The 24,939-nt window shown below is 43.0% G+C and overlaps 2 protein-coding genes across 3 annotated transcripts; both read right to left on the minus strand.

Annotated features, from left to right (window-relative positions):
* Nucleotides 1-76: 76 nt before the first annotated feature.
* LOC119655356 (D site-binding protein) lies at nucleotides 77-8,017 on the minus strand. 2 transcript variants are annotated; one of them, XM_038061209.1, is made up of 3 exons: nucleotides 7,903-8,017; nucleotides 477-916; nucleotides 77-327 (listed from the first exon to the last, which is right to left on the minus strand). In XM_038061209.1, exons 1-3 carry the CDS (start codon nucleotides 8,000-8,002, stop codon nucleotides 193-195), a joined length of 675 nt encoding a protein of 224 aa, XP_037917137.1. In that variant the 5' UTR covers nucleotides 8,003-8,017; the 3' UTR covers nucleotides 77-192. The 2 variants fall into 2 exon arrangements, with proteins under 2 accessions (XP_037917137.1, XP_037917135.1); XM_038061207.1 differs by lacking the exon at nucleotides 7,903-8,017 and adding an exon at nucleotides 7,472-7,852 and having other exon boundaries at nucleotides 78-327.
* Nucleotides 8,018-17,443: 9,426 nt separating this feature from the next.
* LOC119654871 lies at nucleotides 17,444-23,842 on the minus strand. Its single transcript, XM_038060466.1, has 2 exons — nucleotides 23,281-23,842; nucleotides 17,444-18,160 (listed from the first exon to the last, which is right to left on the minus strand). Exons 1-2 carry the CDS (start codon nucleotides 23,469-23,471, stop codon nucleotides 17,851-17,853), a joined length of 501 nt encoding a protein of 166 aa, XP_037916394.1. The 5' UTR covers nucleotides 23,472-23,842; the 3' UTR covers nucleotides 17,444-17,850.
* Nucleotides 23,843-24,939: the final 1,097 nt, after the last annotated feature.

Raw genomic sequence — 24,939 nt, forward strand, 5'->3', positions numbered from 1 at the left:
TCAACATCGCGAAACTGGAGTGAAAGTTAAGCTGGGATTGCGTACTTGAGATTTTACTTCTTTACTTTACTTCCTATTGATATACGACAAGAGGATAACTGACAATCTGGCAATCGTGCAATTTTCTTTATTTTACGTTATTTCAAACAACATTATCACATAGATAAGAAAACAACAAATATATCTAATAAATTACAAGTTAAGCGATATCTGCGTCGCTCGCGGGCCAATCATTTGTCGGAGGGTCGTCATTTCATCTCTAAGGGCGACGAGTTGGGCACGGAGTATTGCGTTCTCGTGTTCTAGAATGGCGGCTCTAAATGCAACCTGGCAACCAGAAGGAGAAGTAGTATCATGATTAGAATAGAATTAACATTTTCCAAAGTGAAAATGTACAAATATGAAAAGTGAAGAAGAATACAGCGAAAAGTGTTGGAAATTCTAGTGCTGCTAGCTTTGCTGACATGATTCCTTACCCTATCTTCTCTCAATTTTCTGGCGTCTCGTGATTTCTTTGCAGCTTCGTTATTTCGTTTTCTTCTCTCGAAGTATTTTTCATCTTTTTGTTCATCGGGGATAGGTCGTTTTTCTCCTCTTTGCCGTCTATTGAACAGGTTGGAGTAATTTAGGCTGGGAAGGTGGGTTTGTGGTGCAGTAAAATCAGATGCGAAGTCGAAGGTTTCCGGCAAACATGCTGATGGGTTACTGGCCAGAAGAGGTGGAATTGCCGTTGATGTAATATCTTTGGGATAGGAAGCGGATGATGACGTGAAGATTGGAGTACTGTCCGGGTTTGGTGGTATTTCTATCGATTTTGTGGTGGTAAGTTGCGGGAGGGTTTTTGATTCGCTTATGCTTGTTCCGGGTAGGCACTCGAATGATTTGTCTTTCGCGACGGTGTAGTATTGTCGGACATCTAAAATGAGTAATTGACATGATATTATTTGTACAATATTAATCTTGATGGAAAAATGTTAGTAAATTTCATTAGTGAAGTTTTTTTTGGGAAGATTTCATCATCATCATCAACGGCGCACGTATCCGGTTTAGGCCTGCCTTAATAAGGAACTGCAGACATCCCGGTTTTGCGCCGAGGTCCACCAATTCGATATCCCTAAAAGCTGTCTGGCGTCCTGAACCACGCCATCGCTCCATCTCAAGCAGGGTCTGCCTCGTCTTCTTTTCCTACCATAGATGCCCTTATAGACTTTCCGGGCTGGATCATCCTCATCCATACGGATTAAGTGACCCGCCCACCGTAACCTATTGAGCCGGATTTTATCCACAACTTGAGGGTCATTGTATCGCTCATAGATTTCGTCGTTATGTAGGCTACGGAATCGTCCATCCTCATGTAGGGGACCAAAAATGCTTCGGAGGATTTTTCTCTCGAACGCGGCCAAGAGTTCGCAATTTTTCTTGCTAAGAACCCAAGTTTCCGAGGAATACATGAGGACTGGCAAGATGACCCGATGGTGAGACATTTCGAGCGGAACAGTTTTGTTGGCTGCCAACAACCGTGTGCGGATTTCATCATCGTAGCAGTTATTGGTTTTGATTCTCGACCCTAGATAAGAGAAATTATCAACGGTCTTAAAGTTGTTTTCTCCTATCTTTATTCTTCCCGCTGACGTGGTGGTGCTGATGTTGCATGTTGTGGCAACGTCATCACCAAAAACCAACCAACCAACAACATCAAACCGCACTGGTCAAACGGGAAGAATTAAGATAGGAGAATACAACTTTGATTGATGTGCAGCCCAAGATCTCGCGCCGATAGCCGTTTGCTCGATCTGGATGAAGGCAGTTTGTACGTCTCGGATCGTTCTTCCCATGTTGATATTGCCAGCATAGGTCAGTAGTAGGGTGGACTTAAAGAGGATCGTATTCCTCGCATTTACCTCAGCATCACGGATCACTTTGTGGAGGGCCAGGTTAAAAAGGACGCATGATAGGGCATCCCTTGTCATAGATCGTTGTTGATGTCGAATGGTGTTGAGAGTGATCCTGCTGATTTTATCTGGCCTCGCACATTGGCCAGGGCCAGCCTAGTCAGTATTATTAATTTCGTCGGGATACCGAATTCTCTCATGGTCGTGTACAGTTTTACACTGGCTATGCCATCATAGGCGGCTTTAAAGTCGATGAAAAGATGGTGCAACTGGTGTCCATATTCCAACAGTTTTTCCGCCGCTTGCCGCAGAGAGAAAATCTGACCTGTTGCTGATTTGCCTGGAGTGAAGCCTCTTTGGTATGGGCCAATGATGTTCTAGGGGTATGGGGCTATCCGACCTAGCAAGATAGCGGAGAATATCTTATAGATGGTACTCAGCAACGTGATACCTCTATAATTGTTGCACTGTGTGATATATCTCTTTTTATGTATGAGGCAGATTATGTCTTGTTGCCAATCGTCAGGCATTGATTCGCTATCTCATACCTTGAGCACAAGTTGATATGGTCGTCTCCATATTTTACCAATTCGGCTGTAATTCGGCTCCTGGCGACTTATGATTTTTTAGCCGATGAATTGCACGGACTGTTTCTCCTCTACTTGGTTGTGGTAGTATTTGTTCAGTAGGTCATCAAAGTATTCAACCCATCGCTCCAATCTGCTCATTCTGTCGGAAATCAGATTTCCCTCTTTGTTTCGACAGGATGAGCATCGAGGTGTATTAGGCTTCACCATTCCGTTTCAGAAGACCTCTTCTGGCGGTCAAGGAACTTCTTAAATAAAAGGGAAGTATTCCTAAAACCTATCAATTGGTGGTACAAAACCCAGATGTTGACGATTGTTTGTCCTTGATTTGTAAGTCTTTCCAAAGCTTGTTAGATAGTTTCAGGTTATCCTGTCTTATGACTTGGGTGGCACTTGTGACAGGGGCCATGTGGCGGCTGCGTGTGGTAGGGCCGTGGAGGGCCTTAAATCAAGGGATTTTCTTTTCGGACGTTGCGGAATGGGTCTGCCTGCGCTGTAGTTGGTCCTGAGGGGACCTGTAAATTACTCGAACAAACTGAGCTGCCGCATCACCTAGCTAATTTCTTCTAGAGGTTTTTCCTTGCGCGTTCAAATCTTTGTCAGACGAAAAAAAGTCGATCTGCATCTTCTGCTGTACTTTCACATGTAAGACAATCTGGCGATTCGTCCGCCTCAATAGAGGTACTTCCTATACCCATTAAGTCCGCTTAAGAATTTAGTCAAATCGTAACTATGTAGTCTCGCCAGGGTTTCACTTAGTCTACATGCTTATGTTTGGAATTAGTCTGTATGTCTACCGATCATTCTTCGCTTGGTCCCATGCTGTTAGCTAATGCGGTTTCTAATGTGCCTAGCATATCAGTCCATCTTACGGAATTGTTGGCATTTCTGATATCAAGTGTTATGAGGAGCACTATCCGTCGAGATCGGCGGCTGTGTGCCTCGACTCAATGAACCGCATCTACGACTTCCATAATAGCATCCACTTTGGATCTCCCTGTTCTGAATCCTTGGGGATAAGTCTGCGGCAGCGCGGATCACTTCAGCGAGTTTACTCCTGATGAGCTTCTCGAGTACTTTCCCGCCCGTGTCAAGCATACACACCGGTCGGTATGCAGATAGGAGCTCCGGGTCTCCATTGCCCTTGCTGATCAGCGCGAGTCTGGCCACTTTCCAGTGACAAGGAAAAATGTATTCCTTCAAGCAAGCGTTGAACGTCTTAAGCATCAAGCATTGTTAAAAAGAGGCAATCCCCGACGCTTTCCGCGCTATTGACATCAACCCGCACAGGATGTCTGGGGAACAATGCGGTCCATCTGGTCGGTAGTTAGTTTCCGCAGAGCCCCAATTTTTCGGGTGACAAGCTAATAGCGAGACCCTCACGGGTCCTAATTCACCTCGTTGACAAGGTTTTGCCAGCCGCGAGCTTTGCTTTTATTTATAGCGCCACGAAGTCTCCTTTTTGCTGATTTATACTGTCCCTTTATGGCGCCTGCTTCCTCGTTGGCGTGGAAACGTTGTGCCAATCGGCGGAGCTTATAACACTCCCTCAGTAGGTCGGCAATTTCTGTCGTCCACCAGTACATAGAAAGCTTGTCGAGGTCGGGGCCCCTTCGGGGCATGGAAGCATCACACGCCGTCGCTATTAGGTTCATCACTGAATTTACGACGGTGTCAGCTGCGACGCCCTCCAGTGCAGCTCTGCCTGCTCCAAGAGCTTCGACGAACTTCTCGATGTTCACTCTCGTGACATTTCACAGGCAGGGGGAGCGTCGCATTGGTGCTCGCCGGCAAGTAGCGTTAACCATTGTACGGGCATAGTTTCCCAACCATTTCCAGAATGTGTTCCCTCTGGAGTCTGGCTTCAAGGGCCCTGGCATTAAAATCACCGCCTATCAGGATTCGTCCCTCCGTGTTCGAAACGGCGTCCTCCAGAGCATCAAACCGGCGGCGAAAGTCCTCCAGACAAACCCGTTCCCTCCGCCTTGGGCAAGACCCAGATGGTAGCGTTCCCGATAAGTCGAGACGCCATGAGGCCGGGTCCCTGTTTCGGTATTGCTCGCTAATTAGCACTGTGCTAGTAACTGGTGAGCAGAGTGGTATTCACACCCTAGCCCTTTCCAATTCCGCCCTGAAGATTGGCTACCGTCCCGAGCCCGCACTGTATGCGACGCTCTCACTAGACGCGCCACGATCCCTGCAGAGAACGCAACTTTCACTTTTATTGCAGGTTTTCGCTTCATGGCCTACTTGGTTGCATCTCCGGCATGCTGTCCTCCTATCCGGTCCTTCGTAAGCTATTGACATGTGTCCATAGTCCAGTTCGCATTTGTATCCTGCATACTATCTATCCAATTTTGATTCTCCCGCTGTTGTTTCCTCGCATATTGAGTTTTTGGCTTCGAGCATTTACAGAGGTGATACCTATCCGGGCATTGGTTACCTTTGGACATTCACGCTTTATCGCCTTCTCGACATCGACCTTTTCTGTGAGACAGTCAAGATCTCGGATTTCTAGAGAGCACATGGGCTTTAGGCTGCAAACAAGAGCCTTCTCCCCCAGTAACCCCTTGACGGGTTTGCAGAATGTACTCTTGCTAGTCGTTTTCGGACCCAGTTCGACGAGGACTTCGCCACTTCTCGTTTTCCTTATGAAAAACACCTACGCTCCGTTATCGTCGGGTTTCATCCTGTAGCGGATTTCACTAAGGACTTCCGCAAATGTATTGCCTTCCGTCGGCTTAATGAGTAGAGCCGACGATCTAGTCCTTGGTTTCCTTGCCTTTTCTGCTCCTGGCTTTTGGTTTGCAGCCTCCTTGTCTTTGGACAGAAGGGTCTCTGGCGGCGCAGTAAGTTGTTTTTTTTCCTTCTTCGCTTTCTTGTTGGAAACTACTTCGATAAAGTTTCCTTCAGGCACGTCATCTTCTTTCCGCTTTTCCCCAGTTCGCTGTGCAGTGGGCTATCTGCAGTCCCTGTGACGCAAACAGCGCTCTCAGCGAGGAGTGCGGCTATTTCTGTTCTTCAATCGTCTTCCACTGCTATCCATGTTAGCCTATAGAAGGAGATGCGGTCCAATAGTTCCTCCAGTTCCATCAGCCTGTTCTTGACGCCTTTGCTGACGTTCCTTTGGAGGAACGTTGCCGACCGGATAATCTTCATCACGAGCATTTCCTGATGTGCCTTTTCTCTTCAGCTTTAGCTAGGACAGTCGACTGCACTCGCCCTCGGTTTGTGTCCGAATCCATCTGCTCAGGACCAGCGGTTCTGACTAGGCTTTTTCTGGAACAGGGGCACTACAAAGTCAGTCCCGCACCTGATAAGGTCTTCTTTTTATTTGGGCGCCCCGGTTTGACATCGGTTATGTCAGCCCTCGCTGCCTCTTTTGCTGATTGCTGCGGTGAACGACGACGCAAACGCACTCAGCTCTTCCTCCTTCGGTGTTGATTCGCCAATTTTTTTTATATTAATTTATTTGTATTCCCCATGGAAAAGTAACCAGCGTATCGTGTGCAAGGGAGCGGGCCGTAATAGTCAGCAACGGGTGTACCCTCAGGGACACAGCCCCTATCCCAGTTTCCTGAGGCCTGACCTACGCTTAGCTGATCCCGAAATTCACGGGCGAATCAATGCTCCCTCGGGGCAACGCGGTCTACTACCACTGGTTCAATGCACACTACCCGACCAGGGTCCCGATGAGGCTGGCTCCTGATACACGGCAGAAATATCACCTTGGCAGAGCTAGGCTCACATCACCCATCGACATCGACAGAGCTGTCGACGGCTGCAGAGGCTCCTAGTGTGTCCCGACGTGTACCGGTCATTCAGGGTTCACTCTTCACCGAGAAGCAGGTACACTGCAAGCTAGGGGGTCAGAACTACTTACTCGGGCACCTCCTGGACCTCATGCCCCGTATCGTAAGCAACTCGTTAAAGGTCGCTGACGACCTCTGAGGGGTGTTGTTTAATAACGACCTCATTCGCCCAGTTTGTTTGCTAAGGACCGCTTCCTGCTTCTCATTTAAGCGGCTAAAAAGTGCACTGATTTCATCCCAGCAATAATGCCTGCTGCCTCGTATGATGTTGTCCCTGAGGCAGTAGGCGGAGCATGTTCGGAGAGCACTATCCGATATGCAGCTTAGAGCTATCTGCGTTTTTTTGACACTGTTGCCCCGTATAAAAGCACAGAACTGATAGTTCTGCACTCAAATGTACTTACATAAGAAACAAACAAAGCCCTTCATACCTGAAGCGCCGAGCTTCTCGTTTCCCACTTGTTTTGAAAATATCAAGAAATTTTTCGAGACCAGCATCAGAGACCACACTAGGCACTCATTGAACATATGAATCCTATGCAAACGTTGGAAAGTCTCTATTGACGTTGACAATGATGCATGCATATTTGTAACTTTAAGATGGAGTCAATGAGTGGAGCTGCGTAGAAGAGTCTTGTCTGGAATTTCATAGGCTATGTAGACTTACCGCATCTTTGAAAAAGAAGAAACAAAAGTTAAGGACTCTATCAGGCAGAAATTATTTCGTTAGGTTTTTCAACGCAGGCTATCAATCCCTTTTAATGAGATTTTATTCTCTTTTGAAAATAAGGACAGAATCGTAAAAACGTGGTCATTCTGGTGATCCGTAAAATCTGAATTTGCCGGTGTTCGAAGAAAGAATCCTTAGTAAAATTATTGAAATAAATTCTGAGACTCTGACTCTTTCCATGCCGTGCTTATTATTTGACGGGCTTTGAATTCTCCAGGCTCACCAGCGCTTTAAAGGGTTGGATGATTCTTGAATATGCAAAGACGCCTATGGACGGATTAGTGCTGAAGCCCAAAAGGTGTTTGGTAGGTTTTATCAATAGGGGACTGGTGGAATCGATTTAAGGATACAAAGAACCTTGACAACAATGAATTTGCTCTTGTGAAATTTTAACAAATATTTTAATTAAATCTAAATTCTGAAAAAAAAACTGAAATAAAGGATATCCACCTGTTGGTAAAATTAACCGATTGCACGTCCTCAAGAACTGGAATGTGGAAAAAGGAAATGGCTCCGTGATCATATTGAACTGTCGATGCACTGCACTATTGCACATCCTAATTTTATCACTTCCTTAATCAGTCCTTCTATATAAGTATTCAATAGTCCTTCACAATTGAATTATATTCATCCAATAATCCAATCCACTTGGGTAGGTTATACTATACTTCACCAGGCACACAACCTAACCACGATCCCTCCTCAAAGTCTACTGGAAACGTACAATAGAAATATTACTCTTATATATTGATAGTGTCATTTACGATTGAAATACTTTGTTGTTTGATGGTGTAATCACCGTGGAGAAATCAAAAAGGACTCGAATATGAAACACGGCCTAACTAATATCCAACCAATCACGCAATGTTGACAGAAATTACCTTTGAATTCATAATAATTACGCGGCAAACGGTGCTCTGGGGTTGGTCGAAATATTTTTCTTTCTATAGCCACCCTCGTTGTCCTTATGCGTTGGCTCATGTAATCGTTACTAGGGTGGAATGAATATGTCCTTTTCGTGTCAGTTGAGAAGTCACATATGAATGTTGCTTGAACAGTAAGGGGCAGAATTTTTGTACAATGAGAGGAAGGTTGCTGGTTGTTGTCTTTTATCTTTTTAGAAAAAATTGAAGATTATCTAGAAAAGTTAAATGAGACTCATCCTATTCTTGCTCCTGCAATCTATATTCGCTCGCTTTCTATGACTATATTCGCACCCACGTGTATCCCTGAAGGTTTCTCCCATATTTTGCATCAATCCTTTGTTGCGGCGTGAGTTCGCCTTTTCAGTGGCCTCATCTGCGTGTGAAGTTATCATTAGCCCTAATATCCTCGGCAACAGAATGTCCTAGTTCACTCAAAAGTCGTTACAACATTTCTGATTGCCGCTATATCCCTGTACATACGTTATACATAATTTGGTCTAGAAAAAAAGTGATTGGGTACTGTGGGGTTACCTACATAGTCCCATACGCTGTAATGGCGTCCTTAGAGGTTGTAGTGGAAAATTGCTAAGGGGAGGTCCTTTGTCGGGTAATCTATAATAAAAGAGAGTAAGGTTAATGGTGATTTAAGAACAAACTGTTGAACTGGATCCTTTCTAGGATTTATGTATTTATATATTCTTGTAGTTGAGAGAAAATTGTCGATGATTATTTATTAATTTCTTTGTTGGACTGTAAGAGTTGAATAAGTTAAAAGTTTTCCTGTGGTAATTTAAAAGTCGATAAGTTGAATGATGCATGAGGTGTTACTGTTGTTGACGATTATGACATTCATTGTGTGGGTGTTAAGAAGATTTGAACTTCTTTTGTATCTTTTGCTTGAAAGGAGTAGAGTTGGGGTTCTGCTGATAGGAAGGTTTTTTTTTCTGAAGCAGAATCCTACACGTAAGACACTTCAATTGGTAAAAATATATTGTATTTACATTTCCCAGGGTGTGCGACTTAATTTGATGCAACAATTAATTTGCCTTAGTTGAGAATTAAGTGTTGACGGTATTTTTTTCTTCTTAAGCTAAAAAATGAGAATGGATTCAGAGCCTACGATTCAAAAGGCGGTTTTTGCTAAAACGTTATAACCTTCTTGGTAGGACCGGACTATTTGGTCAAAACAGCTCGTAGAATACGATAGATATCAAATGCTGCATCTGTCTGGGATATTCGTTGATCTTGAGATCCATGTAGAGGCTCAGACAATGGGCCTTATCAACGTTTTATAACCAATCAGTTTATTTCTGGTGATTAGTCTTTTGTATGGTGTAACGATTGAGGGGGTAGAGCGTCAGCCTCCCAATCTCGCTGTTCAGGGTTCGAATCCCAGTCTTTCATCTGCTGTAAGCTTATTAATTGTACAGTCTGATTGTGTGGATGACCTATAATCCATTTAGGAGTGAAGGGGAAACACCTAAGAGGACTAATCAAAAAGCAATGCTTGTTGATATGTAAATGGATCTAAGTCTCATCCATCCATTTCTCTCCAGTCAGGCCTTTGATTATCCTCTGTGTGGAACGTGGGTGGTCGATTTTCGGGGTGTTCGCCTTTGTAGGTTATTTTACCAAATTTAGACTCCTTACTCCAACGCGCAACATTGGGGCGACTGTTTTAATATTTGCAGCAACTTTCCATGTGTTACGAAGAAAGTCAGACATTGTATCATCTTGGTATCAACACGGTTACCATGGCTGTCAGCCAAGCAAACTTCCTTAAGAGGTTTGCCAGTCGTAAGCACCGATCGGGGGAGGTGGAATCGGACGGCACTTGCTGGAGCTAACCGATAGCAATTCAGCGAGATGAGGACCGGGGGTCTTGTTTCGCAAATATCATCTCCCTGCCAGGGCGCATAGAGGCCAGATGAATGGTGCCCTACGGCGCACAAAGGGTATTTGAGCCAAAAAAGCGGATAAAATTATTTTGTTGTATTTGGTATACTATTAATAACCTCGCAACTTTTTTTAAACAATTTTCTTAAAAAAAAAAACGGATATTTAGTGCAGAAAATTACTTTTTTAAGTAAAAAATATTTGATTAAGTTAAAATTAAAAAAAAAAACAAGCAAATAAAAGTCACTCTGAAGACCACCCTTCTTTGTCTGAAAACCTGATTAGACACGTCATCGTCAATTGAAATAGTTACAACCTCAATGTCGTCATCTTCAGCGATGTCCCACGTGAGTAGCATATCCAAAGCGCTGAACTAAATGGTTTTGATGTTTTTGGCGGTTTTGGTCTTACGCTACTCAAGAATGGATCTGACGTTAGAAGTAGCCTATTTAATATGGCCATGTTACATTGTTCTCTTGAAGATTTCCTTGCAAAATGGCTCCTATATTGCCGAAAATGTTTATTTCTGGCCTTTGCCGGTTCTTCGGGTAGATTTCCATTGGGTAACAGGGCATACTTTATAACGAACGGGCTGTGCATTAAAATTTTGTGAACAGTTGGTGTCATTGGGCGCAGAGGATACAAATCTACATACAACTTCGCTGTTTCATCACAGTATGCCTTAAACTCATTAAAGTCTATTTTGAGGCCACTAGATATTATTTCCAATACCTTCGTGAATCTTACAATCAAGTTTTGGTCCACTCCAGTAATGTTGGCTCACATCTCGGCTTTGTTGAAAACCCTTTTACTATAATAGTATTACCATTGTTACTCGTTCCATAGCCAGGCTTAGCGACATCAACGATACGTCCAAGATCAATCCTGAATTTTTCTCGTTTTTAAGGTTTTGTGTTTACACAAAACCTTATTAAAATCGGTTTACCGTCTGTCTGTCTGTCTGTCCGTCTGTCTGTCTGTCTGTCTGTCTGTCTGTCCGTCACACGCATTTTTCTCGGAGACGGTTATAGCGATTGACACTAAATTTGGTAGAAAGGTGGGAACCATGAACGCTCACACATACAGTGAGTTACATCCTTTTACGTTGAGTTTAAGGGGGGGTCCCCATACATGCAAAAGGGGGGTTTACAATTTTTTTTCATCAAATATAGTCATGTGGGGTATCAAATTAAAGGTCTCGATTAGTACTTTTCGAAACCGGTCTTAGTTTTGACATTTCTTGGAAACGTGGGGAGTTCGGGGGGTTGAAAGTGATCATTTCTTTAAGGGGGCCATTCTCAGAAACCACCGAACTGAAAAATCTGAAAAAAATCAGGAGGCTGCCACTATATGGTGCCTTGGCTCCGAAATACCTTTCATACCGATATCTGTTCAAAGAAAGTTAATAATAGTATATTACTATATTTTTTTGTAATTGGCTGGAAACCCCCCTTAAATTCACCCTAGCGGCACGAAATTCTGCAGTGATGTAGGCTATAATATAGAGCATGATCATACCAAGTTTCATGGAAATCGCACAATTACTAACAAATTTATAATACGTCGAAGTTGCTGCTTCTTTGAAAATTGAAGATTATCAATGTCAATATCACCCGAAAGTGGACATATGCATATATTACGTGCTACGTACTAAGAAATACACAAAACCTTTCGCACCTGAAGCGTCCAGCTTCCGGTTTCCCGACTTGTTTAAGGTTTTGTGTAAACACAAAACCTTATTAAAATCGGTTTACTGTCTGTCTGTCTGTCCGTCTATCTGTCTGTCTGTCTGTCCGTCACACGCATTTTTCTCGGAGGCGGTTATAGCGATTGACATCAAATTTGGTAGAAAGGTGGGAACTGTGAACGCTCACGCATACAGTAAATTACATCCTTTTACGTCGAATTTAATGGGGGGTCCCCATACATGCAAAAGGGGGGTGTAAAATTTTTTTTCATCAAATATAGTCATGTGGGGTATCAAATTAAAGGTCTCGATTAGTACTTTTCAAAGCCGATTTTAGTTTTGACATTCGTTGGAAGGGTGGGGAGCGCGGGGGGTTGAAAGTGATCACTTCTTTAAGGGGGCCATTCTCAGAAACTACCAAACCGAAAAATCTGAAAAAAATCAGGAGGCTGCCACTATATGGTGCCTGGGCTCCGAAATACCTTCCATGCCGATATCTGTTTAAATAAAGTTAATAATAGTATATTACTACAATTTTTTGTAATTGGTTACAAACCCCCCTTAAGTTCATCCTAGTACCATGAAATTTTGCAGTGATATAGGCTATAATATAGAGCATGATCTTACCAAGTTTGATGGAAATCGCACTATTACTAACAAAGTTATAATGCCTCAAATTTGTTGCTTCTTTGAAAATTGAAGACTATGAATGTCAATATCACCCGAAAGTGGATACTCTCACATAATATATGCATATTTTACGTGCTACATGCTAATGGGACAAATGCACATTCAAATCTCTTTATAAAAGAAATACACAAAACCTTTCATACCTGAAGTGTCCAGCTTCCGGTTTCCCGACTTGTTTATCATTTATTAGGCTCTCCTCGGCTTGAGTTAGTTTTTTTTCAGCTTTTTACCGGAATTTTGTACGAAAGATGGAGGGGTGTCTCAAAAAATCTTATTCTGGCATGCAAAATTGATAAACCAAACTCTAAATTTTCTTCAGATAGTTTAGTTTCAGATAACGCCAAATCATTGAAGTTTTTCGTGAGGTGTTTCAGATGTAGCACCTCTAGGTAGATGCGTTGTCTGATGCAGCATTGCATTCTTTACCATCTACCATTGTCATCAGCAATTGGTGCTTCGTAAAAACATGTTCATTTTTTCCACCCACTTTTGTCGGCCCTAGTTGGCTTACTTTATTTCTTCGTTCGTCACATCTTTTGTTTCATGCACAAATCTGATATTCATTGGTCTACAATAACGTGGTGAAGACGGCGTCGGATTCTGCCAAATTTCTTTTTTATTGGTAATGCACGTCACAGAGGCACCAGCGAAGATTGAAAAATGTTTGCGTCAGATTCACTGGTGCTTTTAAATTTTTGTTTATATTAGCTTTTGTGATCCATCGCATATCCATTTCAAGAGAAGCCAACTCATCTGGAGTAAAAGTAGCTAATACTACAGCTAAGTACAACAGTAATCTTTTAATTGTTTTATCCAGAAGAGCTTGCCGTTCTACTACCTCGGTGAAAGTTGCAGTCACACGGAGTGCTCCTTTATACGGGTAACATTCTTTTGGTCAAAGGGTAGTATAGGTCCCAGAGCGAAACACGGATTGGTACCCACGATGGAGCATAAAAGCTGGGAAACCAACAGCTCTACTACCAAACCCTATCTCCACCTCCACGTGGTAACCGCTGGGAGTTCTTTTTCATCAAAAACTGCAACGGATTAACGATTTGTGCATTTTCTCATGGAGCGTGCGCTCCCTGTACAGACCGAATGCTGCTGACCAGCTAGCCGATATCCCGTCCCAATATAAGGCTGATGTAACAGCGTTGCAAGAAATGCGATGGACAGGGACCGGTTTCCTGGAGAAGGGCCGCTACACCATATATTATAGCGGCCATCCAGTAAACCATGTGCTCGGAGTAGGTTTCTTAGTTAGCCAAAAAAGAAACCTACTATTATCGGCTTTGAAACTATAAGCGAAAGGCTATGCACTCTGCATTTGCGAGGCAAGTTTAGAAATATAAGCCTCATAAACGCTCTTGCCCCTACAGAGGAGACTGCAGAGTCGGAGAAGGATACCTTCTACGAGGCACTTGAGCGGACCCTCGAAGCTGGTCCCAAGTATGATATCAAAATCATACTTGGAGATTTCAACAGCCAGGTAGGGACGGAGCCCATATTTAGGCGATACGTCGGCTCCCATAGCTTACATAGGGATACCAATGATAACGGATTGCGCATCATTCAGTTAGCAGTATCGCACGAAATGGTTGTTGGAAGTACCTGGTTTGCGCGGAAAGCGATCCACAAACATACGTGGGCCTCCCCACACGGGACCACTTTCAACCAAATTGACCACGTGCTGATTGAACACCGCCAACTGTCAGCCTTGATGAACCAATATAGACTCGGACCACTATCTCGTTGGCATAGTGCTCCGAGCTCGAATTACGACACTACCTACAATCACCTCTGACAATCAGGTGTGAGTAAATACCGAAGCCATTCACAACACAGCCTTCCGCAACACCTATAAGGGCGAAATGGATGCCGCCATAACCGCTTTCAATAGAGATCCTGGAGATGAAGCATCAACAAATGATCTTCACCACCACCTGCAGAACGTTATCATTGATATAGCCACAGAGATACTTGGCCCCAGCCGCAAGAAAAGTCGGAACGGCTGCTTTGACGATGAATGTAGGCTAGCAACGGAACGGAAGAATGCTGCATAATGAGTACTGTTGCATTCTCAAAGAACGCGGGCACGCGCAGAGTCTTATCACGAAGTCCGTCGAGCGGAGAAGCGACTTCACAGACGGAGAAAGGAAGCCTGAGAGAACCAACGAGTCTGTGAACTAGAAAAGTACAGGGAGCAACTGCACCAGGCGCGGAAGTTTTACCAACAAGTCAGTAGGATGAAGCCTTATATACCTCGATGCTCATCGTGCCGAGACAAAGAGGGAAATCTGATTTCCAACTGAATGGGCATATTGGAGTGTTGGGTTGAGTACTTTGATGAACTGTTCTACAACCAAAATATCGGCGAGTTGGAGGTCCGCCAACTGAAGACGACGGAAAAATGCTGCCAGCACCAAGCATGGAAGAAACAGTCCGTACAATCCATTGGTTTAAAAATCATAAGTCGCCAGGAGCCGATGGAATTGAAGCCGATTGGCTTAATATGGAGGCGACTAACTACACCAAGCGGTTCATTAACTGATGCGCAAGGTGTGGGAGAGCGAATGACTGGCAATGAGGCATTATTTGTCTGATACATAAAAACATCATTGGCCCATACCAAAGAGGCTTCACTCCAGGCAAATCAGCAACAGACCAGATTTCCTCTGTGTGGGAAGCGATGGAAAAACTGTTGGAATATGGCCATTTTGGCCGCGTTTGCATCGACTTTAAAGTCGCTTATGACAGCATAGTTTAAAACTGTACACCACCATGGGAGGATTCGGTATTCCGACGAAATTGATAAGAGTGATTAGGCTGAACCTGACCAATGTGCGAGGCCAGATAAAAGCAGCAGGATCACTCTCGAGACCATTCAGCATCAACAACGGTCTTAGACAAGGGGATTCCTTAGCATGCGTCCTCTTTAATCTGCCCTGGAGAAAATCAGTCGCAATGCAGATGTCTCACAGATGCAGATGTTCTCACCATAGGGTCAGAACTCTTATTGTACAAGACTATGAAGGTACCAGTCCTCACTCGCAACTTGGGTTCCTAGCAAGCAAAATTACGAACTTATGGCTACGTTTGAGAGAAAAATCCTTCGGAAAATGTTTGGCCCTCTACATGAGGATGGACCATTCCATAGCTTACATAACGACGAAATCTATGAGCGATACCATAACCAACTAGTTGTGGATAAAATCCGGCACAACCGGTTGCGGTGGGCGGATCACCAAATCTGTATGGATGAGGATGATCTACCCCGGGGAGTCTATAAGGGCAATGTCTATGGTAGAAGAAAAAAACGAGGCAGGCCCTGCCTGAGATGGAGCGATGGCGTATGTCAGGACGGTAGACAGCTTTTAGGGATATCGAATTGGACCTTGGCGCAAAACCGGGGTATCTGGAGTTCCTTACTAAGGCAGACCTTGACCGGATTCCGGTTGTTGGTCAGTTGACGATGATGAAGAGGTATTGATCCTGTTGAGATTTATCCTTCACAATACCCATATTTTACTAGTTTTGAAATCATTTGCAGGAATTTTCTTGATATGGGTATGCTGTTGTCATTAGCATGATTTCCTGTCCCATTCAGCAGGAGTAATAGTTAGTTCACTTCAAGGTTCCACAGCAGAGGTGATAGGACCCCTCTTGTGTACATTTTCTGATGGCAATTAAAATCTCGTCACAAAGATGCGCTTCACCCAGTTTGCCTTCTAACAAAGATTTTAAGTCTGTTTATAGTGCATTCTGATGGCTGGCTGATATCATTGGTCTAAAGGAGGTATTACCACCGGCTCAAATAGATTTCTTCAGCGTACCGCCCGACTAGGTGGTTCTTTAGCTAAAGTTTTCTGAAGAAACAGTTCTTCTGGAAGGGTTCATATTTCCTCACAGACTTCTTCAGAAACCCTTCTTGACTTTGCGGATCCCTTTGCTATATTAGATAAGTATTCGGTTTGTTCCAATCATCGTCCTATTCTCTTTGCCCTATTGAAATTGACGTCCTGTTTAGTTCATTTTTCCTGACGTTTTATATAGTTTGGCTTTAAAGGGTGTTAGATAACTTCATTTCTAGATCGTAATCGAACACCAGAAGCAGGCGTGGTCAGCATTGCATTCACTCTACCTTTTCATATTTAATAATAAATTCAGAAAAGTGTTTACATCTGCATGCTTATGTTTCATGGTGCGCTTTGGGGTCCATCACAATAATTATTTAGGGGTTGTGTGCTTCGTAGTAGTTAACCAGGCGCTCAGATGGGAAATAGGTGGTTGCTACTAAGTAGTCCCGCACATTGTGCTCTGTTTATTTTTCTGACGATTGTTGCCACAAAATTCCTGAAAATAAAGTCGCTTAGTGGTAGTGCTTGGATTTCAGATTTGGTGGATATGGGCCTTGGTAGAAGACATGAAAGATATGAATTTAGCTCCTACTATGTGCAGGTCCTTAGTTTTAATTAGTTCATTTATTATCACACAGTTCTGCTATATTGGAGATTTACTAGGATTACCTTCAGCATTCGTCCGTGGCTTCCCCAAGTTTTTGAAGGTTAGCTGTGACAAGCCCTTTCAGTCCCTGTCTCTTAGCGCCTCAATTTCATCATCGATTTGACGATCTTCAAATACGCTCCTTTGTAGGTTTCTCTTAGTGCTGCTGATCTATCAGGTCTTACAAGTAGAACATTCCTAGCACTCGATCATTTAGAAAGGACTCTGGAACCGTCAGCTACTCGTGGTGTTGTGTTTGATTCTTACTGCCTTCGATGTTCGATACTCCTCCCTTTTTTTACTTGTTTTATAATTGTCTTTTGCTTCTGGTTTTACCAATTGGATAGAAACTAGCCCGGCGGCCCATGAGTTCCTCTTTTTTGAGCTATGCACCAAGGCAGTTACAAAAGGACGACTGACGGTTTCGTCTAGCAGCCCCAAAATTGTTTGCCAGTTTTGACTTCGGATCATTACAAAAACTCATTCTGAACTAGGTATATGCCTTCTCTAATAAATGGCTCGTTGCTATGCTTTTCGTTTTCCGCTCGGAAATTTACCGGAGAACGATTGTCTCAATACGTACGTCCACTACAAGATCTTCCTAGATTAGATACTCCCAATATAAAGTAATCAAAACCATTATGAACGTCGACAATGTTCAGATATGTATTTAAAAAAACTACGAATGTGGAGATAACTACTATCCACATTAAAACCGTATTCGTCTATTACATATATTGCAATAAATAACCAAATATAAGTGAACGATCACATTTAAAAAAAAAAAAAATTGAAAATGAGGTTCCAATCAAAGTAACGTTTTTCTTCTTTCTTCTTCACCTTATTTTTAGCACCTGCTCCAAATTGAATCTATCTGGAAAGGTAGCGTCTGGCTTTATTCCAATTGCTTAGTATCTTTCTTACTAAAAATAACGGTTATTTGTATTTAAGAAAGAATTTCGCAGCATATTAGTCTTTTTTCTCTTTCAATTTAGAATTCAATAAATTAAATTTTTGACCAAAGTAGGAAAAAAAACTTGGCCCTTTTTTCTCCATTCATGGCCCCATTTGCTCATTGAATAAATTAATTAAAATCTCCATTACTTTGCGTTTGGAACAGATGGATTCTAATATTCTTCCATTTCTTGTGAGTTGAGCGTAGAGCAGCTTCCGTTGTTGCGAAAGTCTGACTCACTTTTCACCCTACGATTCTTGCGTGGCACCAGGGGTAACATAATGTCGGTATTACTGTGGCTGAATTTCATTTCAAGTTTGCGCCAAACCAGGCGTCGTTGCTTCTGTGTTTTGGTTGCGCATAGCTTTGCGAAAGGTCCAAGGGTTTTGTAGCCGTTTTTCATGTACATCAGATATCCGTAATTCTCCAATTCACGTAAGGCTGTAGATACTTGGGAGGATAGATCACCATCGATGTAAGGTCTGCAGAAATACATAGATTTGAAAGGTAGAGAGTAAATTAATTAATCAAAATTGTTTTGAATTAAGTTTCAAACCTACGTCTGATAAATGGATTAAGAAAAAATAAACGGAATGGTCCCCAATCTAAGTACCATCCTTTCTTAAGAGTGCTTAACTTTTTTTTGCTAGAAAAAACACTCTCGTCGTATATTGGCTTCTAATATTACATATTATTCACTTTAATGTGATATTAATATTTTGCGAAGTTTTAGGTTCTAAAAAACTCGATTCACTGGAAAGATGCATCTTTGAATTGAATTTCTATTGATGTATTTTGTAAACTTGGTAATATACTATTATTATTTTTATTTAGATAGATAGAAATACAAATCTTATATTGAGACCGTCATCTATTATCCACCCACTGTGATTTTGAGAGTGCTGGAAAAGGATTGGGATTCTATAAGGGATCAACAATGGTTTAAAAGCCAAAAAAGGATGTTATTCCTCCTATAGGTTTTATAAAAGTAGTTCCTTCTTCTTTCCTATAGTTCGTTTTAAGTAAAACTATTAAAAGAAAAAGTTTTCGGTTAGATTATAGATTTATTGTGGTTTCTAAAAAATGCAGACACGTGAGGTTTCCGCTGAGGTTCGGGACGAATTCTAAAGAGCGTGTATAGAGCTCTCGGAAATAGATCCTTTGCATAGACCAGGTATTCCAAGGCTCTATGCATCTCCGGTAACTCCGAGAATTCTATCCCAAGAGATTGCAACTCGCTTGTGTGCTGATATGTCGCTGCTGCAACTATTATACAATCATTTGTGTATTGTGGTGCAGTTGCGGCTATCAGATTTCACGGTCAGAAGATTCGCTTTTGTGTTATTGGTTTGAGTAACCGAAGAGATCCACCATGGAAAATTCGTCTGGAGTGTCGGGGGACTCATTAAGGCAGGACATTGCTAGGTTGATTCAAATCAGCTCTGGCAATGCCAGCAGACGGGTGAAGAATAAAGTGCAGAGGGTTTACAGAAACTATGCCATCCCCCAGTTGAAATTCTGGACACACTAAAGCAGAAACTTTCTGTCGTATGCCGTCGGTTACTACAATATGGCGAAAGTCATTCCAGACGTGTCCAGGATGCAACGTACGCAAGGAACCAGCGGAGTTTTTTCAAATCACTCAACGAATCCCCACAGAGCGTTCAGACAGCACAGTTTTCGGTGACAGAAGCGAAAGAATACTGGAGTGGACTTTGGGGGTTACCCGCCCAGCATGCTGAGCTGGCTGAGTGGATCACCGCCGAAGGCACCCGCCATGCCACTACGTCTGGCTTGAATTTTACAGATGTTACCGAAGAGGAGGTTCGACAAGGCATAAACAGCTCGAAAGAGTGGAGGGGCCCAGGTCTGTATCGGGTGCCGAATTTTTGGTACCAAAAGTTCACCAAGTTACATGGTCAGTTTACACACAGCATAAATGAGGTCTCACTGCGGGGATTACCTACCTTATCTCTAAGAAGGACAAGGTGTAGGACCCCGCAGATACAAGACCGACTACTTGCTTACCAACCCTCTACAAATTCATAACGTCCATCACTAGTGGAAGGTTCAATCCGTACCTCGAGACCAACAACATTCTGTCCGAGGAGCAGAAGGGCTCCCGAGTTGGGTTAAGGGGTTGCAAAGAGCAACTTATTATCGATTGTAGGATAAGCAACTAGAGTTGCTATATCGATTATGTCAAGGCTTTCGACAGCGTCCCGTATACCTGGTTGATCGAGGTCCGAAATCTGTAGTGCAATGATCTGAAACTAATAAAGTTTTTGGCGACAGTCACGGAAGGGTGGCATACCACCTTATCAGTGCCTTCATCCGAGGGTGCCAATACCTTAGAGTCTATCTATATACGGAAAGGCATTTTCCAGGGGAATTCTTTGAGTCCCCTTTGGTTTTGCATGGCACTGAACCCCCTTTCATGGCTACTGAATGATGCTAGAGGGCATGATTTTGCAATAAAGTATGGCCTACGTGCTAAGTGCGAACTGACACACTTGATGTACTTAGATGACATCAAGCTGTATGCTGGTACTGACGATCATCTTAGAAGTCTGTTGCGAATAGTAGACATGTTCAACCGTGATATTTGGATGGAATTTGGAATAGATAAGTGTCGAATTTAAGCCATCCGCAAAGGTCATCACGAGCCGCATGTCGGACATAGCATTGGTGACCTCCACATCGAAGCTATGACCGAGACAGACTTCTACAAGTACCTAGGAATTCTGCAAGGAACCCATGCTCGAGTTGGTGATCTGAAGGATGCCCTGCTGTCCGAATTTCTGCGACGTGTAAAGCTGGTGCTGAAATCGGATCTCTCGGGGAAGAATAAAATAAGCGCGTTGAATTTATTCGCTATCCCTTCACTGGCTTATGCATTCGGAATATTGCCATGGACGAAGACCATCTGGAAAACGTCCAGCGGCATACACGGACAACTATGTCCAAACTCTGAGCTTATGCAAAGCTCATCATGAAAGAACGGGTGGAGAACGACCAGTGCAGAATGTGTTGTTTGCGTTAAAGACGTTGGACCATCTTATTTCTGGCTGCACTGTTATGGCACCGGTGCAATACATCACCAGGCATAACGCTGTATGTATACAAACATGGGCTGATCACGGGAACATGTCCAGTTTACCAATATGGGCCGCAAGCAGTACTTGATAGTTCTGCTTACAGCGGACCGGCAAGATCTAACTGATCGCCATTTTCCGCACAATAAGCCTCACATACTGTTAGTTGACAAGATGGGCCGCTCCGCGTATATTATTGATGTTCACGGCTTTCCTTGATGTCCTGGTTCAAACCATGCACAAGTACATCATTCTGCATACGTGCTCAATGTTTGGGGGGAGTTCTCGACGAATTCTCCCATTGACCTACCACCAGTTATCACCACCAGAGACCTTTTGTTTTTAAATAGTTAGGATCGTCCGAGCCTAAGTGCAAGTATTAGGTAAAATCCAGTATCTGTTGAGATTGTGATAACTCAGAAAATAATAAATGATTCTCGAATGGATATTGCTATAACATCTAAACTTTACAGAAATTTTGTTAAGGTAAAAAGCATAGAGTTGAATGGTAGAGCGTCATTATAAGCGTGTGACCTTAAACTGAATAAGCCAGATATTGGCTTTGTGCGTCTAAAATTGACGGTATGCGCAAGTATAGTTGCTCCACTAAGTCTCATATTATGGAGGTTTGGTTTTTTTTCGCAAGAGGACGGACCCGAGGGTGATTATTGATGATTTCAACGCTTACGTGTTTGAGGAAAAACTTTTCAGCAGCTAGAGATGATACTGATCAATCAACATATTGTAAATGTCTATTGCAAAGAGATATCTGCGGCCTATAGCGATCACAAAACTGGGGAAAAGGCTGCATTACCAGAGACTATCATATTAAAAACTGAGATGACAGGTAGGTCTAGAGGTCCGAGGGCCCCTGCTGCGTCGGGGTCTTTCAGATAGGCAGTATATGTTCCGTAAAACCAAATGAACCATTGATGCCTTTAAAATGGTTACTGGCTTGGCGGAAAATGAAATTCATGGAAGGGTTTGTACCAGCAAATATTGTGTGGTGTTGACCCTGGATGTGAGGAATGCATTCAACTTAGCCAATTGGAACTTTATACGAAAGCCTCTGGCGACGATTGGTGTTCCCAACTACCTCGCCGCTATTATCGATAGCTACTTGCAGGAGCGGGCACTCTGGTATAATACCGATAATGGACCCAAGGAGTACATTGTCTCCCCGGGTGTCCCACTGGGCTCTGTACTGGGCCACTACTGTGGAACATCATTTATAATGATGTACTTAACCTTCCGCTTCCGGAGGAGGTCACGGTGGTGGAATACGCCGACGACATAGCACTGGTTGTGATCGCAAAGCATCTCGAGGATGCTGAGTTGCACTCAAGCGAAACAATCAGTGTTATTATGGCTTAGTTAGAGAGTGCTGGAGGGGCACTCACGGAGGAAAAGACGGAAGCGGTCCTCATCACTAAGCGCCGCAAGAGAAATTACGCCTGGATTAGAATCGGGAATCGTATCATCACTCCATCAAATACTTGTGGGTAATGATAGACGGGTGCATGTTTTAGGCAATGCACATAAAATGAGTACGGTTTACAGAAGAACAGCTTAAGGGTGTGCTCTGCCTGCAGGACTGTCTCAGATGACGCAGTGTTCATCATCGTGGGAATGATGCCGATTGACATCCTGGTAACGGAAATGATGAACATTTATAACACCAGGTCCATCTCTCCTTTATCGCAGGTGAAAAAACCGGAAGGGAGAGATCCATAAGCAGATGGTAACAGCGATGGGACCAGTCAGAAAAGGTTCGTTGGACTTACAGGTTGATCCCTTCCATCGGGGAGTGGTCGTAGAGAAAGCATGGGAAGCTCAATTATAGTCTTACCCGGTTTTTTACCGGCCATGGAGGATACCGTCAATACTTGTACAGGTTTAAATTGGACACCTCAGCTAATTGTCCAAACTGTGACGTGGTCCCAGAATATCCAGTGCACGTATTCTTCCAATGTGCTAGGCTCGACGAAGGAAGACGGAACCTAGAGGAAACTCTAGATGAAGTGCTATCACCGGAATATTTTATTCGGAAAATGGTAGCTTTCCAGGAGGATTGGGATGCAATCAATTCCATGATCGCAGTAATCTAGGATAAACTGCGAAAAGCAGAAGAAGTGAGGAAGGCGCGGTTACGAACCCCACGGGTAGACGGAAGGAGACCTAGCTAAAGTAAGCTAACCCCGCCCCGTGATGTAATAACTAAGTGTGGTTCCACGGAGTAGGGGGGGGGGGAGTCTGGGGTGGTTTTGGTGGGTAAAAATCCCATCCGGCGTGCCAAGGCCTGTCTTTTGAAAATTTCCACCACCTTAAAAAAAGGTAGGTCTAGAAAAACTATGAGCAATCCTTCATAAGCTGTAACTAGACGAGCTTAATATGTCAATCATCTCCACATAAATCTAAGCATTACATAAGGGCGTAATTCGTTATTGCCAAGGACCTCGCATTTCTCTGGTTATTCGTGGAACTAAATGGGTACAAAATATACTTACTGATGTCTTAAGTATTCGACAATGTGGCATTTCTCCACTCCTTTCTCAAAAACGGAATGCTGCTGAAGCTTTCTCACAACGTCCAATACGCACAATGAAAAGCGTGTGAAGTACTCAATGGGCCCCTTGTCACTGGCAAATTGTCCACTGACTAGTTCACCACAGCAGTTGCTGTCTTCGATAGTGGCCATTATTCCTTTTGCAGAGTTTCGTCTACGGCTTCCACTCAATATTATTCAAGCGTTTTTCTTCCTATAATTGTCCTTTGTATTCTACTTCAAATAAACAACAAAAATCCTTGATGATATTGACCGCGACCGTGGACGAAGGACGAACTTCAATGATTAACTTCGAATACTATTCGTGTAAAATGTAAAAGCGGAAACTACAGAATCTACGCTCGAGAATGCGATTTTATGCGTTAACGAACTGGGGTTGTGCTTCAGATGACTTTTTTGGAATTTTGGTCGTGCTATTATGCTATCTGGAGAGAGTGACAAGAACGGTTGGGAAAATTTGCTCAAAAAACAAGAAAACAATAGATGTTTGACATTAGCTTCCATATTTGATAGGAAGGGTACTTGGATCATTTTTTCAAACGGGTTTCTAAGGAAAGGTTTGGCACTTTTCCTTTGAGCTATATTCATACATGTATAAAAAGGAGGAACTGGTGCGATTCGTTCTAAATTCCCTTCAAATGCCAAACCTGACCTATGTTTACATCAAAAATTAAAAGTTTTAACTCAAGGGATGCTTGACTAGAGGTATTTGCTTACCAGCGAGCTACTCCAGTGATCCTAGCGCTTTTTTGCCTGCTATAATCTTGAGTTGCCACTCCAATGCGTAGTCCCTTTGCTCGATATCTTGAGTATCGTGTTATATGTGAATAGTTCGGTAATTTTTGCTATAAATCAAATTATCGGGTAATTCCTAATAGGGCGTCAAAAACCTGATCACATAGTGTTTCAGCATGTTAAGCTATCTATTTAGGTTTACTCCTAGGTATTTTGGCTCATTAGATTGAGGAACGGGGATATCGTTCAATTTAACTGAGGGACATGTTCTTTTTAAGGTTTTGGATGAAAGACACCCTTATTAAAGTTGATTTACTGTTTCTCTGTCCGTCCGTCTATCTGTCTGTCTTTTTAAGGTTTTGTGTGAAACAAAACCTCATTAGAATCCAGTCGATGTCTGTCTGTCCTTCTGTCTGTTTGTCTGTCTGTCACACCCGATTTATTCGGAAAAGGCTGGACCGATTGTCACGAAAATTGGTGAGAGCGTGTGATCCGTTGTTCCCTTTACATATAAGAAGTGGCGCCATTTTGTGTTAAGTTTAAGGGGGCTCTCCACACATGTGAATAGAGGATGCAAATATCGGGTCAAACATAGGGGAGTGAGGGCTCAAAATATGACCCCCAAAGAGTGTAACAGGTCCCGTTTTCAGAACCTATCCAACCGAAAAATCTGAAAAATATCACAGTGCTCTATCCAAACGAAAACTAAGCTTAAAATACATAATAATAATAATAATAATCGTTGGCGCAACAATCCATGTTGGATCAGGGCCTTGAAGTGTGTTAGAGCACTTCATTCAAGACCGTAACGGTACACTAGGAGGCAATGTGGTCAGCATTGCGCTCGTCCGAGATTATTACCCTG

This window comes from Hermetia illucens, chromosome 4 (genome assembly GCF_905115235.1).
Source record: "Hermetia illucens chromosome 4, iHerIll2.2.curated.20191125, whole genome shotgun sequence".
NCBI lineage: Eukaryota > Metazoa > Arthropoda > Insecta > Diptera > Stratiomyidae > Hermetia > Hermetia illucens.

Coding starts and splice junctions, on each gene's coding strand:
- LOC119654871 (XM_038060466.1), bottom strand. CDS start 23,471: ATGGCCACTATCGAAGACAGCAACTGCTGTGGTGAACTAGTCAGTGGA. Junction 18,161..23,280: donor GTCGAATACTTAAGACATCA/GTAAGTATATTT, acceptor GTATTTCTGCAG/ACCTTACATCGATGGTGATC.
- LOC119655356 (XM_038061207.1), bottom strand. CDS start 7,577: ATGTGCAATAGTGCAGTGCATCGACAGTTCAATATGATCACGGAGCCA. Junction 917..7,471: donor TCGGTTAATTTTACCAACAG/GTGGATATCCTT, acceptor TACTCATTTTAG/ATGTCCGACAATACTACACC. Junction 328..476: donor GAAAATTGAGAGAAGATAGG/GTAAGGAATCAT, acceptor TCTGGTTGCCAG/GTTGCATTTAGAGCCGCCAT.